The sequence below is a fragment of the Phaethon aethereus genome (assembly GCF_964289735.1).
Source record: "Phaethon aethereus genome assembly, chromosome: 2".
NCBI lineage: Eukaryota > Metazoa > Chordata > Aves > Phaethontiformes > Phaethontidae > Phaethon > Phaethon aethereus.
Genome location: NC_138582.1, coordinates 115,316,065 through 115,339,746, shown reverse-complemented (window position 1 = coordinate 115,339,746; position 23,682 = coordinate 115,316,065). Strand labels below are relative to the sequence as shown.

General features: G+C 37.7%; 1 protein-coding gene across 1 annotated transcript in view; it reads left to right on the top strand.

The window, feature by feature from the left end:
• The window catches only part of POU6F2 (POU class 6 homeobox 2), a 319,101-nt gene that overhangs the window by 255,746 nt on the left and 39,673 nt on the right, over positions 1 to 23,682 (top strand). The window contains exon 6 of the mRNA XM_082015100.1: positions 4,807 to 4,953. Coding sequence (XP_081871226.1) covers positions 4,807 to 4,953 — 147 coding nt within the window. The remainder of the gene's footprint in view (positions 1 to 4,806; positions 4,954 to 23,682) is intronic.

Genomic DNA, 23,682 nt, shown 5'->3' with positions numbered 1-23,682 from the left:
GCTCCAGTGTGGTGTCCTCCAAGGGCTACAGTGGGGGTACCTGCTCCGCTGTGGAGCACCTCCTCCTCCTTTCTCTGACCTTGGTGTTCCCTCTGTTGTGCTCACTCTGTTTTCTTCCCCTCCTTCTCTGCAGCTCCCCTGCTACCAAAACCTTGCTGTCTACACCCAGTGCAGATGGTAACGCTGGTCACAGTAACAAAGAAGGTACCAGAATATCCTCAGAAGCCCGTGCTCAGTTTGAAACAGTCTTTTACCCTTAAGGCCAAGTGACTACTACCAAAACTATGTCTCACCAGCCACTGTGAAAAAATGGGAATAAAACCCATTAGATTTTAACATGTAATTTTCTCATAAACTAAACACAGATAAAATTTGCATAGATTCTCGGTTAAAAATTCCTACAAAAGCTAATGCCATGCTAATAAAAATTTCATTTCTATGATAATTTTTCACATAGGCTGAATAGAAAAGAAAAATATCATGTGTTTCTGATTGAGAGCCATTGCTGAATTCTTCTCAACTTTTAGAGTTATTTAAATCAAAGGATTTTTCTGTTTTGCCTTGAAAAGCATTGGTTTAGGCAAACACTCTCAGTAGCTTATCAGTAGCTGATCTAGTAGTGTGACATTCCCTAAAGAAAGGGTTGTCTGAGAACATAAGAGACTGAGAATCTGTTGGTCCCTAATCAAATACACTGCTTTTCTACACTAATTTAATTACTAGGAGATATCCAGAAATGTGATTTTTTTAACAGCCTTCCTGAAAAACACCGATACGATTTTGTAAAATGAAGTTATGCCTGCTGTTACTCCCACAATATGTCCCTCCATTCTCCATTGCTGCATTCAGACAGCGTATCTTCACTCTAGCCTCTCCCACAAGTCCTGTAGAAAAGACACAAGATCTAACTTTATTCTTATACTGGCACTATATAAAGTGACCTTACCTTTCAGGTTACAGGCCCATTTTTTCATGTGGTGCTCTGGCCTCCTGAAATGTCTTGTCTTTTTATCGGTCAAACCATTTGGTTTTTCCTTTATATTTTTTGAATGAGTGATATTGTAATAAGTAAAACTGGCTCTTTGATTTCCAGACCAGGGGAATGAAAATTCAGTGGGATATGCCCTTTATAGAGAAAAGTAAAATTGCTGCATAGGCTATCAAATCCAATCTTGTATTCAAAAATACATGAATGCTTGATCAGTTTCACACAGAAAGTTCACTGACATACTAAGTTAGCTTTGGAAAAAAGAGAGGAAGAGGGTATTCTTCCAGTATAAAAAGTATTTATGGCTCTCAAGCAAGCTGTTTGCAGCATGGACACTACCAAATTTTTTTTGAAATTGTTCTTTTTGAAGACTATTTCTTAACCCTAGGATCTCTCACTTCACATGTCACAGTTCCAGGATCTTGTAAGTAGTGCCTCTTTCATCCCCCATCATTTTTACAGGTTAGTTTTATTTGTGTGAGTTCTGTTTGCTGCAGTGGGATGGCTCCTGCTTTACAGTGAGTTAGAGCAGAACAACTTTCATACACTTTTCCTTTAAAAGTTCAGCTTTGGGAAGTCAGAAAAATGTACTGAAGCTACTCAGTTATTACAAGATTCTTCCTCATAAAGTTTGCTTCCCCATATGATCATGTCATTAGCGGAGGCATCCTTGAGAGGGCTGGCCTGTCACTTTAGACTAAGATTGCTATTACCTGCTGTTATGGCTGGTGTTTTGCGTGGGAGCAGAAATTTGGGCACTGGAATTGACAGCTCCAAATGTCTCAGCCTTCCAAATTAAATCATTATTTAAATACAGAAACAAAATGGGAAGAGCCCTTTGTTGGACCTTTCATAATATATTTCTAATATTTCCAATAAGCGTTCTCAGGGATCCAACCTGCACTGAGAAATGGCATAAACCTCTTAAGTCAGAGATTTTATTTTTAAAATAAAAGCAAGAGATAATGTGTTAGGAGGTACCTTGGTGTCCAGACTTAATGAAATGAGGTATATTTCTCCATCCCCGATTTGCACACAATATAAAAGGCATCACTTTAACAGCGTAACTTGCAGTCAACAGCTTCCCAAAGCGCTCAAAGAAAAATGCATCTTCTCATTTTTAATCAGACTTATGAACAGATAGGGATGTTTTTATATGCACTTGGAAATCTCTTACCCTGCAAGTTGGCCAATTCACTGTGATTTTTCCTGGAACATGGTACTTCCCAGAGTACCTATGCATATCATAGCCTCTGCCATCATTTTTAATAAGTAGCTTATCTTTGTGATGCAACTAAAAGCAATCCTGAGTGTCTCCAGGGTTTGTTGTAATTAAATTTTATTGTTGTATTTGAAAATGTACGGTTTTTGAAAACTGGAGCAAGAAAAAAGGAAAGGAGATTCTAGGAGATGATAGTCTGATTTTTAGAAAGTTTTAACCCTTTGTAGTTTCCAGATTCAAAAGCCTACCTATGCTCCCCAAGTAACTGTTCCTATATGCAGCTGAAGCCAATAAGCTATAGCAGCTAGTGTAGTTTATTAGCTGATGTCAGGTAACTGTGCAAAGATTATCATTTATACCTACAGTCAGATGCTATAGGATCATAAGTGCAGTAATTCGTGGGTTCCTAATAAGACTGTAGAAGGCCTTTTCTGAAAGTCTTACACTTTTGCTACTGCCCCTTTCTTCTTCAAGTATTTACAGCTACAAGGGAATTATTCCAAGTCCCAGCCGCTGCCCATGAAGTGCTGTGGAGAAAGAGAGTTTACCAGCTTCTGATGTGGACAATAAAGAAATGTCACTCTTTTGAGCAGAAAACAGACAAGTTTATCTATACTGTTATCCGACATTACACTGCTGTGCTCAAGCACCACCACCCAAGTCACTGAGGAGTGCATGCAACCACATTTGGGGTCACACCTGGTGGAGTCAGTGGAATTGCTTGCACTGTGCATTCAGGGACCGAGCTTTGCCTTGGTCATTGTGCGTGTCTCAGCTCTCTTCACAGCTTATCAGGACTGCTAATCAAGCAGCCATTGCAGTTTCCCCCTTTGTGTTTTATTCTTGCTTGATTTTCTTGCCATGGGATGCTGCAGACTGGCTTTGGAGATTCATATAACAATTTTTTCCAAATCAAAATATTTCCTCCAACAATGTCATCTTTTCTGTCCAGCATTGCTACTAATCTTTATTTAGTTATTTACTTTACAATTTCTAGAGGGATTGGATGTGCCCAAGGCACCCCTTTAGGCAACGCTTTATATCAAGGTTCCATTTATAAATACTTCATGAAGGGCTAATGAATTATTAATAGATGCTTTAATGTATGACCAATCAATTGTTGTAGATTTCACAATGTCCAACAGACAAGTAGGTTTCTTATAAGCATAGATTATAACCATATCTGACATCTTCTACTGATGGTCTTCTAAACATCTATAACATACACACTACTCATATCTGTAACATGCTTAAAACATCTACTAATCACTGATTAATTTTTTATAACCTATTTTTGAAGCAGGGCCTGTCTGTGGAGTACATCCCTTACTGGTGTCTGTGACTCTCCATTTCTACATTTGATTGATAAAATTCACTTGTCATTCAACGACTTAGAACTCCTACTAATTTCAGCTCAAATATTAAGCTTTTCTGAGTTAGCTTCATCATTTTCAACTCAGTCTAAAAAAAAAATATCTTTTCTGTACCCAGACTTTTTTCTCCTTCAAACTTTTGGCTTTACCCTTACTTTCCCATGCTAATGTGCATTTTGAAAGCTCTGCTAAAATGCAGTGATTCTTAGGGGGCAAACCTACTCTAAAATACATTTTCAGCCTGTTGAACTCTGTTTGCTTGGTTGTTCTCAGGACAGCTGTCCCAGCATTTTTACTTTTTTTTTTATTGTCATTCCTGTGTGCTTGGTTCATAGTTTGTCCATTCTCAGAAAAGGATGACAAAATATAAACTTCACAATAATCCACTGAACAAGCCATCTCCCGGAGGACATTTGATTCTGACAGAGGAACACACATTTTGTAAGTTTGATAAACCCAAGTGTTGATAGGAGCATTCCTCCGTAGGATTCCCATAGTCTCCCAAGGTGAAAGCCATTGACGGTGCTCAATGCTTTATGTGGAGCACCCAGATAGAAATGACTGAAGTGGGCAGTACAACTCACTTCCTGAAAATTTATGAGTCCTGCCATTAATCATTCACAGTTGAGAAGCAGTAAGATGTTTAGTATCATATTTTGCAAATGAATTTTGAATTTTTAGTTGATTTCCACTGAACTTAATCACAGGGTTGAGTCATTTGTGATTTATCTAGATGTTGAGACCAATTCTTTAGTGATATAAATTAAAGGATCTGCAGGTTTTTCTCATTTCTGGGGTCATTAGTAAAATAGGCTCTGTTCTGAATATCCCCAAGTAAATATCCCACTCCCATTCAAACCAAATGCTAATCTTTCACTGATTGCTGTCTGCAGCAGGATTAGGCTGTTACACCTGTGGCATTAGCACATTGAACCTAAGGAAACACATCAAGCATAACAACAACAAAAAAAAGACAATAAAGAGTAAAAAAAGAGAGTTTTATTCTTTAATACTAACATGGAATTTCCTCTGGCTTTTTAAAAACCGTTCAATGTCAAAAACACCAAAGCCTCAGAAGTAAGAACCTCTCAAAACTTCTCAAGCTCTTGGAGTAGACAGTTTTTTACTCACGCTAGCACAATCACTTTTATGTTATCCAGTTAGCAATCTGTGTTTCTGTGTTTATTGGGGGTTTTACCATGATCTTTTCTTTCTTTTTTCAGCTGGTTAATAATCCACTAGCAAGTCAAGCAGCAGCGGCTGCAGCAGCAGCAGCCATGGGCTCAATAGCAAGCTCCCAGGCCTTTGGCAATGCCCTCTCGAGTCTTCAGGGGGTCACAGGGCAACTTGTCACTAATGCGCAAGGACAGGTGAGTAGATGATGGAGCAAACAGTGAATTCTGATGGCGGGCTGATCTTGGGACAAAAAAGAGTTCCGCTTGCATGACAGCAATTTAGAAGTGCACATACTGAAGATAAATAAATATTGATTTGCCAGACAAGGTAAGAAATAGAAAATCTGAGAACTGGGAAGAAGTTAAGAGCTGTTAGAAAGTGTTTTCAAACCAGAAAAACCTTAAGGTTTGTTTTGTTTTATTTTAATTCAATTTTGAAAAGATCAAAATAGCACAATAATACAGTATTTTACAAGTCCAGCAACCCTGTGATTCTTAAAAAACATCTTCCACTTATATATGCCTAATAACAGACAACTATTATTAAAGTGCTACTGTACTATTAAGACTACACTTTTTTGCAAATTGTAATATTTCTGTATTATTTAATTTCTAAAAGGTATTAAATGTTTTAAGTACAGCAACACAATGTAAGTTGTAATGAAGTATCTGGGATGGATTTAACTGTGTGGCTTACTCATTTGCTGATTAACCAAGTTAAGCAATTTTCAATGAATCTGCCAGTCTGTAATGCAGATTTGGGAGACACTTTTGCTTTAAAGAAAATTTTCCAAACAGAAACTTGAACAATATTTATGGTGTGTCTAAGAGATTGTGCGTTATCTGAATTTGGAAGTTGTTTATTTGTTGCAAACTGTTTTGGTTTCAGTCTTCATATGATGCATCTGAATCCATATATACATAAAAAAATAATGCCATTGATGCAGGATGCTTAACTAGCTTTCAGATTGGGGCCGCTGTCATTCTTTATCGCATTTGCTATGACTAAAATTAACACAGCTAGTAGTTTCACGTAAAGTCACTGCAACAAATCTGTCAATATAGCTTATGACTGGACCTGGTAACTGAGTAATTTGCATGTCATTATTCTAAATGCTACAAATTGGCTGTAAGTGATATCCACAGCGCATATGTGGATGTTAGGCCCTGGTGAACATGTATTGAAACGATGCAGCTTGGATGATATGTGAATCTAAAGTTTAGTTTCTACTCTTACTGTTTACTAGGGGTTGAAAAAAACGATTAAGAGTTTTTTCCTGGTAATTGCCTTTCACCGTGTTGTTTAATTGGAACAGGGTGGCATTTTTTATTTTGGCCCATTAAAAAATAAAAAACAACAGTTTATAGGAGGCCCCTTTTTTTTTGTTAACATAACATATAAACAAAGATGCATCCTGAGCTTCACTATCACCATCCAAGTCCCAGGAAAAAAAAATGCTGACCTTGTTATATTTACTGGGTGGGTGCAGAATTGTTCCATCACTACCCCGGGGGTTGAACGATGGAGCTTGTCAAAGTGAGGCCTTATCTAATGAATCATCTTATCGCAGGTGCACACCACACATATTAAAGGAGGATTGTATGAACAATGTGCCCTCTACAATAACCTTTCAATGTCTACTTTAACCCTTGTTTCAATCCCTTTTCATCAAAGAATCATTTTATGCAGCCAGCTTTAAATGGAGGCTCTCAAAAGCCTATTAAGATTTCTGGAGGGATGGAGTATTGGTTTGGAAGAAAAGTTGGTTATAATACCTATAACTCATAGTCAGATCAGCTCCAACCTAGAAGCCTGCTTGTTTCTATCTGTGCTCCAGAAATGGTTCACAATTGCCACTCACACGAAGCAATTGGCACCAAAGATGTTCGTTGTAAGAGCTGGATATAAACCCAGACTAGTTTTTTGATGGTTTTCCCTTTACATGTTCTCCACAGAAAACATAAGCAAAGCATGGCCATTCATTGTATGTTCAAAAGGATGCTACTGTGAAGATATCACAAAGTGAAACTATAGAATCCCTCATGCTAAGTCTTGTTTATTCCACACATAATGTAAAGTCCAATAATTCCACAGGTTGCAGAGGAAGAGAAGAGAAAGGCAGAATCTTCCCTATTGTTAGGTAAAATTACAGAATCTGTCTGTTTGCCTAGCTCATTTAAATAAGGGCTGTGTTTTTATTAATTGTTTTTACAAATGTTCCTTGGTTTATAATCACAACTCACCACCATATAGACAAATACTGATAATAAGTGTGTAATATGACACCCATTTTTACAATATTCAGCATAAACCCATATTGCCTAAAGCATGCTTCTGAAGCTATCTGTCTACAAAACAGGACTATTCGGTATAACTAAACTATATTCCAGAAATTAAATTACATTCCCTGCAATTAATAGCATTATAGCAACTAAACACGAACTGAAAGGTATATTTCTTCACAATTGGGAGCATAAGTGAATAGTAATTAGGGATACTCCATTTCTGAATGATCTGGTTCTGGTTAAGGAGCCAGATTTCCATCATATGTTAAGAATCTGCCCTTTGAAAATTGCCCCTTTCAAAGAATCACAAGTGAGACACCCAAAATTCACTCCTGCAAATATAAGGCTGGATGACTTACCAGACTGTTTGTATGTGCAATCTTTGTAATTATACACTGCTTCTGTTACAGAAATTCAGGGCTTGTAAATGTCCATCTGTCTAGCTAAATACATGGTGATCAGTAATCCCTGGAGACATTAAGCTATAGGTCAAATCCAACATCCTATGGCAAATTTAGGGAAATGATCTTTTAAATGACATATGGCATGGCCTTAATTCCCAATAGCCTAGGAGTTCTTACAGTAACAAAATTATATATTTAACAATACTTTATATTACATATTTGTTATTAATTTAATTACTGAATTCACAATTATGGTGTAATAAGTTTGGGGTTTTTTTGCTTTGGGTGCCAATATGAACTGTAATACCAGAGCTCCCTAAGACCACTGTAGCAAAGAGATCTAATCCATTGGAATAATATGATTACATCACCTGATTAATTTGATACAGTACAGGTAGAGGACTCTAAATCAAATTTTCATTTTCAGAGGCCTATTATGAAGAGCTATTGGCCCATGTAATGCTGCTTACATTATATTTGCCCTCAGTACTTTCCAGGAAATGTTTGCAGGACTGGGCTTTCATATCTTAAATTGAAAAGCCGGGGTAGCAGAATTGCTAGATTCCACCCTGTCAGTAGATACACTGATTTCATAGAGAAGCTGTCTACCCGCTTGGCTTCAGCCTGCCATTATAGTAGGATCCTGATGGCATTGCTGCACTTGGATACTTCAGAGATGTAGCAACCAGACTTTTCTCTTTTTTGCTCTGTTACTGCAAATGAAGAAAATATTAGGAGTTCTGAGTGGGGTTTACTATGTCTATTAAGTACATGAAATGTGTATTTTGGCTGTTTTCTTAATCTTTGTAAGGAGATGAACCACAGAAATATGGAAGCAAGGTTGCTGCTTCTGGTTTCCATAAGTGCTGCCTGCAAGCCAGCTTTCTACTTGGCTAAAACATAGCGCTTAATTGTCATCAGTTGCATTCATTTAAGTCCCTTGACTTCAACAGGATCAGACATGTTTTAACTATGGGTGCTGAGTAAGTTTAGTTTCTCTTTTTGAAAGATGGGAGTTGTCTAATAGAAGAAAAATGCATCCTAATTCAGCAATTTCAAAATACAATGTCAAAATAACATTTTACCATAAAGTGTAAAAAAAGTAGCATGATAAGAGTTGGCATTATGAACTGTCTTGTGATTAGAGAGGGCAATAGGTTCTATTTCTTCGTAGGTTAATAGGAAAACCTAGTATGTATGGTATAATTTTACAGTACATACTTTAAATGAACAGTGAATTTAACTGGGATGGCATGAGTATAATGTAAGAATGCCCTTGGAGGAGCTCAGGCTTCATTGTGCCCATGCCTTTCTCTTTAGATATGAAAACCTGTATATGAAAAACCTTGAGCACAGCTCCACCCTGGCAATTAACAAAAAATAACTAATTTTTGAGAGTTGTAGTCCACAAGTAGCTTAGGAAACTAAATAGAGAGAGGCATTGTTGATCCAATTAGATAATAGGAGTACTTTGGTTCTCATTATTCTGATGAGAGGGTACACGTTTGCTCTTTGAGCTTCTTGATGGTAAATGGTGCTAATGAGGCCTGATGGATTCCCTGCTCCTAACAAGCCTCTCAGCAGTGCGAGTGATTACAAAGGAGATAGATTTGATGGGATGCGCTCCCTTTTGTAGTGTCTCAGCTGCTGACACTCTGCGACATAATCAGGTCACAGAGCCGGTCACAGCCATCAGCAAAAGCCATAGCTCTATCCCTCATTATTAAAGTGCATTATTCAGTTCCAGGCCTTCACAATACTGCCAAAGGCCTTTTTTTCATCTTCTTTTTTGTCAAGCATCAGTTCTCAAATACAAGGGTTAATAAAATCATCAGCTAAAGAACTAGTAAATTAAAGAAATGGAAATAAAGCGCTCCCTTTCAGATTCATTGAAGGATCACAATTAAATAAGCAGGGAATTTCTCATCACCACACACTGTACAGTACAATGTAATACGTCATGTGCAATAAAAACAGAGAATAGGATTTTAAAAAAGAGCATTGGCCTCATTGTGGACTGGCTTGGAAAGCACTGAAGTATCTTTCATTCAGAAGGGAATTTCTGTCCTCCCAACTATTACATATGTACATGGAGGTACTATTATTTTCACCTTTTTCTGTAACTACCTTTTCCTGGCGTGATAAGAATTATTTGCAAACGTGAGTTTATAATTTTAAGTGTAGCAGCTGTCTTGTCATAGTTAAAGTGCCCAAGGCCACAATCTGGAAAATATATGATAGGCCACTGCGCTAGGACCACTCTCTTTCCATAGACAAGGCCATTGCCTTCTTTTGGAGGGTGAGGTAATTGCAAAATGGTGTAGAAAAAGGTGATTGTAGCATTTTCATTCTATTTTTATGATACTCAGTTGGGGCTGTCTCCCCTACAAGAGCAAACACCCTTTTTAAGTCTAAGGTAGACTTTAATACAGTTTAGTTAAACAAGTGAGAAACAAATGAGTGGAGAGCCTGATTTTATTATTTATTTACTTATTAACTTGTTTCCATTTTATTTCATGAGCAGGTTTCAGCTAAATAGAAATAAGATATTCTAATACTGAAATATATACCTTTACAGGGATTTACACTGTTTCTGTTAAATCACTGAAGTACATATTCAGTGACAATAGTATAATTTTGTGTTTAGATACAACTAAAGGGACTAATACATTGCTGCTTTTTCTTGTCTTGTTCAATTTTACAATTGTTCCTCCTTTTTCTTGCTGGTAGAGTATGCTACGATGCGCAAATTAGTATGTATACACAAAGTTGCTTATAAAACCTTCAGTTCTCTTGAACCGCAGATGCAAGAATCTCTTGACAGCTACAGGTCAAAGTAAAAAGTTAACATTGTCAAATTACTAGTCATCTCCCAAGAAGGTATGTAGAGACTGGTATGTGACCTAGTTTGTTGGGTTTTTTACACTAAGCAATAAAATTGGCAGCTATCAATGGGAATGCAACGTGGGCCTCGTCGTGGGCCTTAAAGAAGGATGTTGGTCATTTATTGGGTGTTTGTTGTGGGTTTTTTCTTAACTCTCTCAGAAATTCTAGGAGGCCCAAAGCCAAGTAATGTGTAACACTCCTCAAAGTCCTTCTGAATGTGTGCAATTCATACTGTTCTCCAGGTGTGTGATGTCCATTATCCTTTCCTCTTAACAATTCGTATCATTGCTACATCTGTTTCAGCTACGCAGCTGTAATACATGCTAACCACTGATGTTTCAGCCCTCACAACATCTAACAGTGTTCACAAAAATCTAAACAATAATTGTTTAAATAGCGACTGCTAACAATGTCTTCCCAGGGCTGATTGACAGAAATTGGAGTTGGTGGTATCAGGATGGTATATATTAAGGAAATTTCATTACAAGCCTGAGATAATGGAAGAGGCACATTTTGAGGGAGAGGCTAGAGGGAAGGATTGTAACAATCAAATAATACTAGCATTTAAGAACATTCCTTGTAAAACCTTTTGCCAGGAGAATTTGTTTTGACAGACCTTCATACTAATATATTGAATTTCTGCTGGGTGGAGTCTGACTATCTATTCCACCCCTCAACGTTTCACTTTGGGCTGGATACATATGTTTCTGCTATTTGCAGGAAGAAAAGGGCACACAGTGTGAGAAAAGGTCAGTTGTAGGGGAAGATTTTTTCCCATTGGTTTCCTCTCCCCGCAGCTAAACATCAGGGAGGCTATTTGTTTAATTACCTTACATGTGAAGTTGAATCAAAAGACGAAAAATTCTTTTAACGTACTTTTGCTGACTGTGTCCTTATTTTACTGTACTATTTATCTAACCTCAATTTTAGCCACAGTGGCATAAATGTGAAAATGTATGCACCAAACTCTCAGGTCATGCAAATTGGTAGTTTCATTGAAATGGACAGGGGCAGCGAGTGAGGCTAATTATGCCAAAACAAGACCCAGCCAGTCTGTTCTGTCTATTCTAGGCAGTGATCACTAATAAATTTTGGATATCCACAACTGTGAACAATTGTGAAATCCATATCCATGTTTTTTAAAACAGTGGTGAAATTCAGAACAGTTCCCATCTGCAACATGGAAAAGTGATATTCGATTAGCCCCTCATAACAAGAAGTTCAGAACCATCCTGGTGCCATTATATTTAACGGAAAGAATCTAACTTTCTCACAGGATTAAAAACAGGACAGGGTAGAAAAGGTTCTGAAATTAATTATCCAAAACCCAACCATTGCAAAAATGTTGCAAAAACACAGTATGACCAACTCACAACCTGCTTGTACAAAGATGCTGGCTTTAAAGTAGAAGCATCACTTTCCTCCAAAGCTCCAGAAAAATGAGTAGTAGGAAGGAATAGTTCAAGGCTAGCTGATGAGCTGAAGTCAAACCTCTAGTAGAGGAGATTCTAATATTCCCCAAAAACTACCAGAACAAAATATGGGTATGTTAAACATTTGTTGCAGATAGAAGCTGGAAGGGGAACAGTATTTGAGGGAGGTGTGAAACTTTTCCTTACTGCAAAACACATACTGGAGCCATACTGGATCACAACTGAAGTCTCCAATCAGATACCAAGGAAAGGATAATTGTGTATTGAAATCTCTTTCAGCTTGAAAATTATCAACAACTTTCCAGAAAGGTCTCCAAAATTTATTTCATCTACCTTGCAACAAATCTTTGAGCTTCACACTTCAGATTTATAGCCTCTTGCCTGGATCTCTGCCAAGGTGATGTATCTGACGTAGATTTTTTCAGAGGTGTCTAAGTCTTACTTTCAAGAGCAACTTATATACCTTTAAGAGCCCGAGTTTCCTTCAGTCAGTGTTACCAGTCTTAGTGCTTGAAGGCATGTCTAAGCATTGTAATGGAGCATTGCAAGAAAACTCCCAAAGACGGTACATTCTATGTCTCAGCGCCATAGTAGCTAGTAGCACAGATCCCAAAAGCCAAAAACCTTGGTATTAGGGTCTTATGGTTGTACTAATTAATTCTGCTGCTCAACAAGGTGACACAGGATCTAGCTCATTAGTTACTAGCTCTGGGGTCTTGGTAGCATGCTGTATTATGTATGTGGAGTAAATATACTTTGAAGAGAGCCTTAAAGCTTGAAGCATTTAGGTACTTTTGAAAACATTATTCACTAATTTAAATAAATTATTTCAAATCAGAAATACAGGACATACCTATCCTTTTGTCATTGCCTTCTTAATTACTTTTACATGGAGGAGAAAAACAAACTAACTACTAGTTCAGCTTACCTACCATTTTCATGAAAGATAACTAGTAACTAAAAGAAGCACCTACCACTCCTATAATTTGTTCATCTTAGCATTGTGAGGTGGTTATAAGCATGGCAAATTTTCATTGTTATCACCAGTGACACACATCACAGTCAATGAAATCTTTCTGCTTTATGGAGGTTCTTACACTGCTCTCCTTATCATCATATCTTATCACCTTCCAGTAAAGCATTAAGAAACATGACTAGTAAGTGTCACAAATTGGTCTTCCTCCCAGGAGAAGCCTGTAGAATAGTCATATGTTTGATAAGGGCATTTGGTTTTGTCTCTTTGTTAGGAATTTTTTTGTTTGTTTCACTTTACTTTTAAGGTTTTGTTTTCATCTGGATTTAAAAATCTTTATGAAGGGGTTTCTTAGAGGTGCTTATTGCTTATTAGAGAAAGGCAGATAACAGAAAGGTACCTAGCTTTTGCAGCAGAATGTGAAGCCAGAGGTGATAAACCCAGAAACGTTCCTCGGCTACTGTTAGAATTTGTTCCAAGCCTTGACCTTCCCCTGAAAACAAACTCTGCTGTACATAGAGAAGGTTTGACCATTATTATCTGGGAAGACTGAATTTGGCAGGTTTTGCTTTCATCAAGGAGCACTAGGTGGCCATTTAGATTCCTGGGAACCAGACCACAGAACTTGAAGGCAAAAGCAGTTCTTCTAAGTTCACTGAAAAGTCTTTAAGGTGACATAAACAAAGCAGTGGACAAAGTTGATGCGTGTAGATGGTGCCAAGAAATGTGCTTTCTATATTACTGATGTTTCCCAACCAGTCTAAGTGTTATGCTCAGGAATATTGCATCACTCCATGCCTTCAGGAGTTCACAAAGTTGAGAACAATTTAAGGCCACTTAATCGTCCAACCAGAGATGATAAAAATCCTGCTTTATAAGAAACTCACATTAGGCTGGAATGCAAGACTATTCTTAATTTGGGATTTCTCCTTTAGACTGTCCAGAGCTTCTTACAAGGGAATGCTCTGCACATTGGAGTATAGAAGGGTTGTAGGTAAGCAGAGGAAATAGTGGGCCAAATCTGAGAGTTATCTTTCCAGATGTGCCTCATCATTCCTGGAAAAAAAACCCCACAGATTATAGATCTTTATATAACATGGTGCTTAGTTTCATTTAGGTTTTATCTCATCCTGTATATATGAACTGGTTTTTGCCAGTGCCAGAATTTTACTTTCTGCTAAACTGGCCTTGATACCTGAAAAAAGAAAATCAACATGGGCTATCTGGGCAAAGGGGAAAAAAGCCAGATCACTCTCTCAAAAGTGGAAGTTAATGTAGAATGGTAGATATTTAAGGTCCTTGACTCACTGGTAAAGCACTGCTATTGTTTGGGGAAGGTTTGGATTTTCTTAGAAGTCATAAGTCTTCATACACAAATGAAGGCCATTGGCTTTCTTGTTGGGCTGCCATCTTGACATCTGTATGTCAATGTCTTAGAGATACACGTGAGGAGAGGAACTTGGGGCTACTCTGTTTGCAGTGCAGTCAGTATTTGTTTTGAAATCTGAAAGGATGAGAAGTCCATATTTTAGCGATATCTTGTGAAAATTTTGAAAGTGAAAAAATATGTCTTCCCCAAGCAGTCTTCACATGAAGAGCAGAAAATTGCAGAAGTACTTGATTAACTCATTTGATAGTAAACCAACAACTGAGTTGTCTTCATGTAGTGTTCATAGTGGTAACCAGACAGATGCAGGCGCATAGGCTTCTACATGTGGACCCACAAGCTTCCAAGTAGCACACTGAACAGGAGTAAGAGGAAGGATTCTCTGTCTTCTGGTTTGAATCTAGAGTATTGCAAAGAATTTTGCGATGTCTTTTTCTGTGTGTTGCATCTGTGAACAGCGGTAGGAAAAGTTCAAGCAGAAAAAAATCACAGTCCTAACCATGAATGGACACTCAATCTATCTTTCTGAAAGTGTATCTCAGTTTGTCATTTTTCTTCAGAAACTGACAGTGTTAGGCTTCAGCGTCTATGTATGCAAATGGCCCAGATATCAAAAAGAAAAAAAGGACTTTGAAGTATCTATGCCAATGTTATTAAATATATATGATTTTTAAAGTACCTTTTTCACTTAAACTTCCTTCTTTGCACATTAATTAAATATTATCTCTAGGATAAGTGTCTCTCATAGAAGATTAATGTATTATTGTCACATAATAATGGAAGAGAATGACAGAATCTCTTTCCTTAAGCACAAAAAAGAATTTATTAATATAAAGAAAACACTCATAGCCCTTGAGCAATTCTGTGTCTGCTTCACAGAGAACCTTTCCGAGTCTCCCCTCATGTCTAGCTTCATGCTAGAGATTCAAGGAAGCAATACATATATCCTGCCAGTTTAAAAATCAATCCACCTTTCAGGAGATAATTTAATATCAAGACATGATGTACCCAATATCCAAATATACATTCATTTTAATGTTTGACGCATCAAATACTCAGACATAGCCAAGTTTCAAAATAAATGGTTTGTTTTAGAGGTTGGATATGTCATATTAGCATCCACCCAGCAGATAGAGAAATAGATCAGAGAGTGATCAGGACATCAGGGAGACAGTTTAGAGAGAGATGAGAGAGGCCAGGTACATCTTGTAATGTTAAAAAAAGCTAGCTAGCAAGAAAGAAATTGTATAAATAGGTCATTGCAGCCCAGCTGAAAAAAAGTTTGATTTTAACTTGTTAGTCATCATCTCCAGAGGCCTAATCCACTCCTTTCATTGCAGGCTGTGCATTAAGCTGAGATATGTCTTATTTGATAGCACAAGATAGACAGACAGCCTCAGTGTGAAAAGATATCAGGCTCATGCAGTGCACTAGCTTTGAGGGGGAATTAGTTCCATTTGCCATGCTAAACCGTCCTCCTTTCCTTCTCAATTCTTTTTATTAGCCTTAGCTTGTTGTCACCTGTCCTGGTTTCGCTCTTTCCGTTCTTTCCGTAAGTGGAAGCATAAAACCTTGTGGAAACAGGCATATGGATGAACAGGTACCTGGTGGCAACGTCAGCGACAGATCCCCAGACATCCCAAGGTATCTAATTCCCTTGCTCCTGTTCTGCTTCCCCTATCTCTACCATTTTCGTTTCCTGACAACAGCTCTTTGCCACACTCTATCTGTGATCCAGTTAGTTAAACATAAGTCTTTAGTCCCATTTTAGATACTGTGCAATACTCTATTAGGCCTCCTGTGGCCAATCCAGAAAAATGTTCTTTCTTATTGCAGAATCCTGACAAAACCCTAAAACCTTTTTTCCAGCTGAATTGCTCCCCACTTACATGAGCACATGCATGTGTGTACATACACACATACACAGGCGAACATACGCTTACCTGGACCTTCATGTTCGTTTCCTCAGTAAAGATACAAGTACCCACAAGGACCCCAAATTACAAATATTTTAATTACTTCCTTGAGTCAGGCTTCTGTCTCTGGGATCTGTTGAACTTTTATTCTGGTGACAAACGAAGATAGACTAAACCTTCTCATCTTGGTATGGAAGATGCCACACTGCTCTCTTTTACCTCAAATCTGTCTCTTGTGTAATGTTAGAAGTGTGTAATCATGACTGTACACAGGTCATAATTGTCTGCAGTCTGCTAACTGGGGAATAAAACTAGGCCTGTATTTTTCTAACCAAGATATAAGTATTAGTGAATGACTGCGAAGTGGGAGTTAAAGGATACTGTGTTAACACTCATATCCTTTCACTACTAGGTGGTACCATGTAGCGTGGTACTATTGGCAGCTCTGCACAAGAGGCCAGAAGTGAAGTATTTAAAAGGCTAAGAAAATTGAGATTTGTTAGCAGAACTGCATGGGAAAGATTTCCCAACCCCTGCCCACAGGATGGCACGGTCTCACAGTTTCTTGACAAGTCTCTCACATTGATGAACATCACCTCCACAGACCCCTCCAAAGTGTTGGGAGGTGACTTCCATTTTTAGGTGTTTAAATCATCTTCAGGCATCTGCACTATAGATCTGTTAATTTTAATTGTACAGATACTGGTGTATGGGTTTTATATGTGCAGTCTCTCACTATTATTATTAGGACTTACAGTGCACCACTCTATATGTTTAAATCTATATGTTGTTGTTCTGGATAGTCTATATTTATACCCAGGAGTATTTATCTCATAACTCATACACTGAAGCGTACCAGCCATCACACCTACTGTTCGGGTAGAGACACATGTAGAAGAGAGTCACCTATCTTTGCCCTCAAGTAGATACATGAATTTGAAAACAGAAGTTGTTTATGGGCTTTGTTGAAAGATACTCCTTTAGCTAAAGCAGAAAGTTCAAGAATCTATGGGCACAGAGGGTAGCTAAATCATAAGGTCGCCACCTTTGAATGAGAAAAGCATGTAATTGGCATTAGGAAAGAACATTCTTCTCTACCACATCAGAGAATTTTTGCCACAACAGCCAAGACAAAAACCTCCTTGGAGACTGTGATTAAATATTTAATAACTGCTTAGAAAAGTTAAGATTTCAATTTTTAAGTTTTCTTCACAAAGGTCCAAAGAGAACAAAACTACCTGATCCTCAGTTCACCAGATACAGAAATGCAAAGGAAGCCCTGATACGATTCTCATCTATGAAGTCTAAGCACTGGTTGAAAATGTTCTGAAATCATAATCACAAAGTATGTTTTTATCAGAGTATAATGAGGTGTTGGAAGGGAGTACAGGACAAAATCTAGACAAGCTTTTTGCCAGCTTCTTAGTTAGGTTGATTAATTAAAATCTGAATGTTAGACTATTTCTGTTTAGACAGAAATACTGTTCATAATACACACAAGCGTTTTGCCTGTTCAGATACCTTCATGCTTCTGTTACTTACAACCATGAATAGTTAGAGCTTTGCTTACATGGAAGTCCTTAACCAACAATGTGTTACATCCTGTATTTTGAGAATAAAATGTCACAAGTGAGTATGCTACAACAAAAGCCTTTTTTTTCTGAATACAGATAAAAATACATATGTTAAATACTACTGACTCAAGCTCAAATTATCATAACCTGATCCATCAGTGGAAAGGCCCCCTCCTAAAAAGCATTTACTGAGGCAAGTTGTACCCTAGGCTCCCCTTGCCTTTTATTCCTCCTTAAAATCATATGCAGTGAAAAGAGGGAACAAATATGAATGATGCATGCCTGATTCACTAAATCACTATGGTCTCTGGCAAACAGCACAAATGTAGAAATGTTTAAATCGGCCTCATACTACCCAACAAATGATGCAAAAGGAGCCCTCAAAGAACACAAAGTGAGGGGAGATAAATGAGCATCATGTCAAGAAGGCAATTTCTCAGTGTGTTTGCAAAGAACATGGAAATTTGACTTCCAAGAGATGGTTAGGGAATCTTTCTAGTAAATCTTCAGTCCACAGTCATTGCTGTGTCCTTTTTTTAAACGTACTTTTTAAGAGCTCTGTAAGTTATACCCTCCCCAGTGAAATGTGTCAAGATATTACCAGTCAAGTTGAAGTCATTTAAGTGAATCATCTCTGTCTCCATGTTTATGTTTGTGATAGACAGGAATGGTCAAACAGGTTTAATTTTGTGCATGTGTTGAAAGTGTTGTTGCTTTTCTACCAATGAGGCCTTCTCAAAGCCTTGTCTTATTTTAATAACAACTCACAAAGTAAAAAAAAAAAGAAAGGTTGAGCCTTTTCCCTGGAAAAACCCTGTGGTTTTTTTTAGATTTTTTTATTATTATTTTATCCTCCCTTTTTGTACAGATGAGGTATTCAGATGGTCAATAAAAAGGCAACTGTTTTCCAAATGACTTAGGCAGTAGGTCATTATTGGAATTTACTTTGGTCCTCAGCAGAGCCATACATATCTTTAGACTCCTGACGGAATTAGTTTTCCCTAATTTTAACCACATAAAAGTTAGCTTAGGCTGCATCAAATCTAAGCTAGTTGCTTAGTGTTCTCTGTCATCACTGAAAGAAACAGGCACTCTTGAAAAATAAAACATCTCATTGATCCTCATTGCAGGTGGGTTGGACTAGATGACCTTTAAAGGTCCCTTCCAACCCAAACTATTCTATGATTCTATGATCTCAGGCATGCATTTTAGGCTGAGATGAATCACCTTGCAGAGATTCCTCACTTGCTACCCTGACTAGAGAGAGCTTGAATGGCAGTCCACAAATGGACTTCTAACGTTAGGAGGCAAACATTAAATGACATAAATTCCATCCTTAGAATACCACACACCAGTTATTTCTAATGGGACTTGAGTCCTTTTGATAATGTTATCCTTAAGCTCCCCATGGCGGTCACAGGAGCTTTAACTCAGATCCTGGTAGCAGCTGATGATGGCCACACAGAACTTGGCACTGGCTGACTTGCCTTATTTTTGGGATGAGTCTAGAGGCACTCTTCAATTTTTGTGAAAATTGTGCTCCTGTTTTGCTTGCTTGCTTCTTTGTGTCTTCTGAATAAATAGAGAAGTAGCATCCCAGAGACCAAGGTAATGGTATCTGTTTGAATTATTTAAAATATACTTAACTTTACTGATACTTTAACTAAATGATGGATAGCAACATGAAGGGAGGGTCTTTCTGTTGAGTGTCTTTTCTTTCAAGTAAGATTAAGTATTCCATCTGTAGGATGTTGTTATTTAAAAATCAGCTGTGCATAAATGAAGACTTTGCATCTCCGAGGTTCTTCTGGTTTAAAAAAAAACACTTTGAGCCTGTAGTAGTGAGGAAGCAATCTCTCCTTTTAACAGATCACTTTTTACATTTCTCTGTGCATTTGCCCTGTTGTTTTGATTAGGACAGAAAAGGGATGCACTAAATCCTCAGGCCACAGGCCAGCTTAAAAGTATTTCCAGCACACCTCCAACCAGCAGATGCCACAAATGTCATCAGAGAGTCTTACCACATAAGAATTTCTGTCCTAAAAAATAGCTTAAGTTGCTGGTGTTCAAATAATTTTAGATACATCTCTAAACCAAACTGATCAACAGCCTTTTGAAGCTGGGCCATCATTATTATTTCCAGCTTTACCAAATATTATTTAAATTTGTATTTATTCCCAAATATGATGTATGGTTAGAAGGGGAGGCACATCCTCTAATTTGATTCCAAATATTCTGCTTTTATTCAGAAATGAAACTCAAAGGTTGCTTATGGAATTATCCTCATTTTTTGCCAACAAAGAGCACACTTTAGTCTGTATTGTGGATGGTGTCGTTACTAGCCTATCAAAAAAGCCCCATAAGGATCAAGTGGTCTTTCTACCCAGGGCTTGACCCACTGCACTTCAACATCCGTAGCAGGACTTGTACTGAGCGTACGGGACATAATATAAGGTTCTTATTACAGTGTAACTTTAATAGTAACTCAAAAAAGTTGCCATCTCCACTTTGCACCTCTCCAGCCAGTCTTCTGCATGGGACCTGTAGCCGCTTGTCAATTAACTCACTTTAATTGGTTTCTGCTTCTTCTTTAACTATGACCCTTCGGCCTTGGCTGCTGCACAGCACTGTTTATTCTTACGCACTGGGTTTATATAAACTTTCTATCAAAATCATCAAAGATAGGGGAGATATGTGATAAGGAGTTTCAATACTTATGCTATCTTTTTATCTCTTGTGGCTCACAATAGAACCTGAATCATCGTAAAATTGCACCATAAGTTCGTGTTTTATATGATGAACATCTGTAAAAGAAAGAAAAAAAGGAGCCAACAATCCTCTACCTGACTCTGTATCTTAAAAAAAGGAAAAAAGAAAAAAGAAAAAAAAGCCATGATTGTCATGGATAAGAGTGCAAATTGTTCACCTGTTAAAAAAAGAAAAAGTGATGCACTTTTTTAGGTGTAAACTCATCAACATAATTCTAATGAGTTATGGTCTTTGTTGTGAGAAATGAGAAATCCTGTGGTCTCACCCTAAAGAACATTAAAAAAATATTACTGACAGGAAATTGAAAAAGTAATATATGTCTGAATGAATATGACAACTTTTTTCTGATAGAGCAGATAGATAAATGCCACATAGAAGTTTCAAAATACATTTAATTTTACCACCACAATGGATATTCTCTTCATAAAATATATATGAATCAGGTTTGAATCATAAAACATGACTGTGATAAACAAATGCATATTTGATAACTTTTTTTTTTTTTTTGACATGCTCATTTCTTTTTTGAGGTTATTTGTTGTTTACACATCTTTACGTTTTCATTTCTGAGCGAAGCAGCCTGGGTGACAAATCAACAACACGTTGAGCCTGGATGAATTTTCATTTTTAATCTGAGAAATGGGTTCCTTTTCTTTTGGGGGAGGGTTGAGGGGGAAAGTGAGGGAACGAAGGAGAGGCTGGTAGATGTACGGAGTCTCTTAACTATCATGTTAGACATCACTGAGTTTTCTGAGCATTGTTCAGGATAGGGTGATGGGTAAGAAATGCATGCACGTATTTCCAGAGCACGGGGCTGGAGGAAGAATCATGGTAGACGGAGCAATGTCATTTATATTTTACCCCACTTGACAGCAACTCTCAAACTAAAGCCAGGTTGTCCCGTGTCCCAAGAGGTTAAAAAAGACACCCTGTTAAAAGCTATAGAGTAAATGGAAGTTTTGGGCTCTCAACAAACACATATATCTTCAGGATAAAGAGGTAGAGAAGAGAGCATTGTCTTTTGCACTTTTCAGGCACAGATTCACTGGGGAAGCAGCAGGACTTTATTCTGTGCCATTGGAGCATGCCGGAGTACCACCCGTCCTGACAGCATGAGGGCTTCCTCTCCCTTTTCAAAAGAGGGACTACCTCAACCCTTTCTTTCTCCGGTACCCAGCACATCAGGCTTCTAGTCCTTGGCTGAGCTCTTGGAGTCTGCCCCAGTGCAAGTGCTCTTGGAGGCCTTAGCGATTAATGCAGTGGGCTCTAGAGAAAGAAATCTATTATGTATCCAGAAGCACCCCTCAGGATTCTAGTGTTGCATTTGAATCTATGTTAAAGAGTGAGGTATAATTACATTCTACTACCTCATTTATCAATCTTTTAGTATAAATTCGTGCAGCATTGTGAGCAGAACTGAATGACATTGTTTTCATCGCTGACTTTTGATGGAAAAATGGCATTTAATCTAGATATAAAATGTGTCATTTTGACAAATTTTGTTCAGTAAAAATTTAAAGTACAGTGTCTTGATAAGATTTAAGTGTCTCATTTTTACTTGTTCTGTTTGAAAATTTAGTGGGGGGTTTTTCAACTCTAGAAAGGTTAAAAAGAATATTAAATATTTCAGTTTTGAACAGAATGGCTCAATCTACCTAGAACCATTTTTTTCATATTTTTATTTAATTTTAAATTTAACTTAAGTTCCATTTTGAAGCAAAACCAAAAAATGAAATAACATAATTTCCCACTTTCTTTCCAGAACTACTCATGAATCATCCGCTCGGTTTGCACAGGTCTGCTCCACTGGGCAGAATGGGTTCTGTATGAACAGGGAAAAAGAGGGAGAAGCCCTACATTTTTCTAGCTTCAGCTGAAACCAAAGCCTGAGATAACCAGTCAAAACCAGACCTTGGCTGTACAGGGTACAAGTTAGCCTGAGACTATTCATAATTTAAAAAGAACTACAGGCTGCAGCTAGACCCAAACATCAGCCTGTGTCTTGTTCAAGTCCCAGGGGCCATTGCATTCAGGTCAGTAAATTTACTTCTGATTTTTATTAGCAGAAGTCAAATCAGAGCAAGGCCTGATAATGTTACGCAAGCGTAGCTCCAAACTAAAATGGAGTCCAGAGATAATTGGCATCATTATCAATGAATGAGAAGCCCAGAGATGAAATCTTCCTAGAAAATATTACCTGGCAATTGGCAGCAGAACCACACCAGGCCATTGAGTGCAGCAGAACCAGTGGACCATTGAGCAAAGCTCAATGGCTCTTGTAAATGACTTCTGGGATTCCAGTTATTCAGTCTGTTTCTTACTCGTAAGATCTACATTGTGATATAATCTAGGACAGTTTTCTCTCCCTAATATCGAGGGCTAAAAAGATACAGCTATTGTGTGTATGTCAAGATAAAATATGTTTGCATACTGATGACTTCACCTGAATGAAGAGAGGGGAAGAAAGGAACCCATTATGGCCCAAGAGACTCAGTGGGGTAGAACTATGAACAATAAATATTTTCAGAGTCCTTAGTATACTCAGTGTCACTATTTTGGGATATTGTGCTATCTTGGCAATTAATAATATTTCTTTTCTGTCTAGCCTCTTCCTCAAAGCTTATTGGCACTGTTCTGGTATCTTTAAGCATTCAAAAGGATCAAAGAGCTTTCATCTTTGAATGCATTTTACTGTGCTGTGCTGTGCACAGGAAGAAATATTGATACTGTTTCAAGGGCAGTTAATATATTCAGTTCTGTCTCAGAAATGAGCACAATTCCTTGACTTATAAAATTGAAAATCTGCCATTACCCACAATTAAAATGTTCCATATACGAATTATACTGTGGCATTTGCACTTCACTCATCCTCCTCTGCTGTAATTCACATACACCAGGGAATCTTCTATTGCTCCAAGATTTAATAAGAAGCGCTTTACAGAGGGTTTGTATTATTGAGACTTCATTGTTTTTTAAAAAATATTTTACAAGGACATTTGTAAGTACAATATGCATTTTGACAATACTTAAAACTAAATTAAATTTTGCAGTTGCTGTTTCCCCCATTCATATGAGCTTTGTTCTCCTTATAGAAAGTTCTACCATTTTTAGTCTTATTAACTAGTATCTTGCTCCGTGGATTGGTATCAGGGAGGTTACTCAAAGTAAGGCAAAGCCTGAAGGACAGAAATACCATCTGGCTGTCCTTACTAATAGTTTTAAATTCTCATATACTAAAGATACCTGAGGTTAAGGTTCTCTGGTTCCTTCAGGTAATGAGTATAGTGCATCAATCC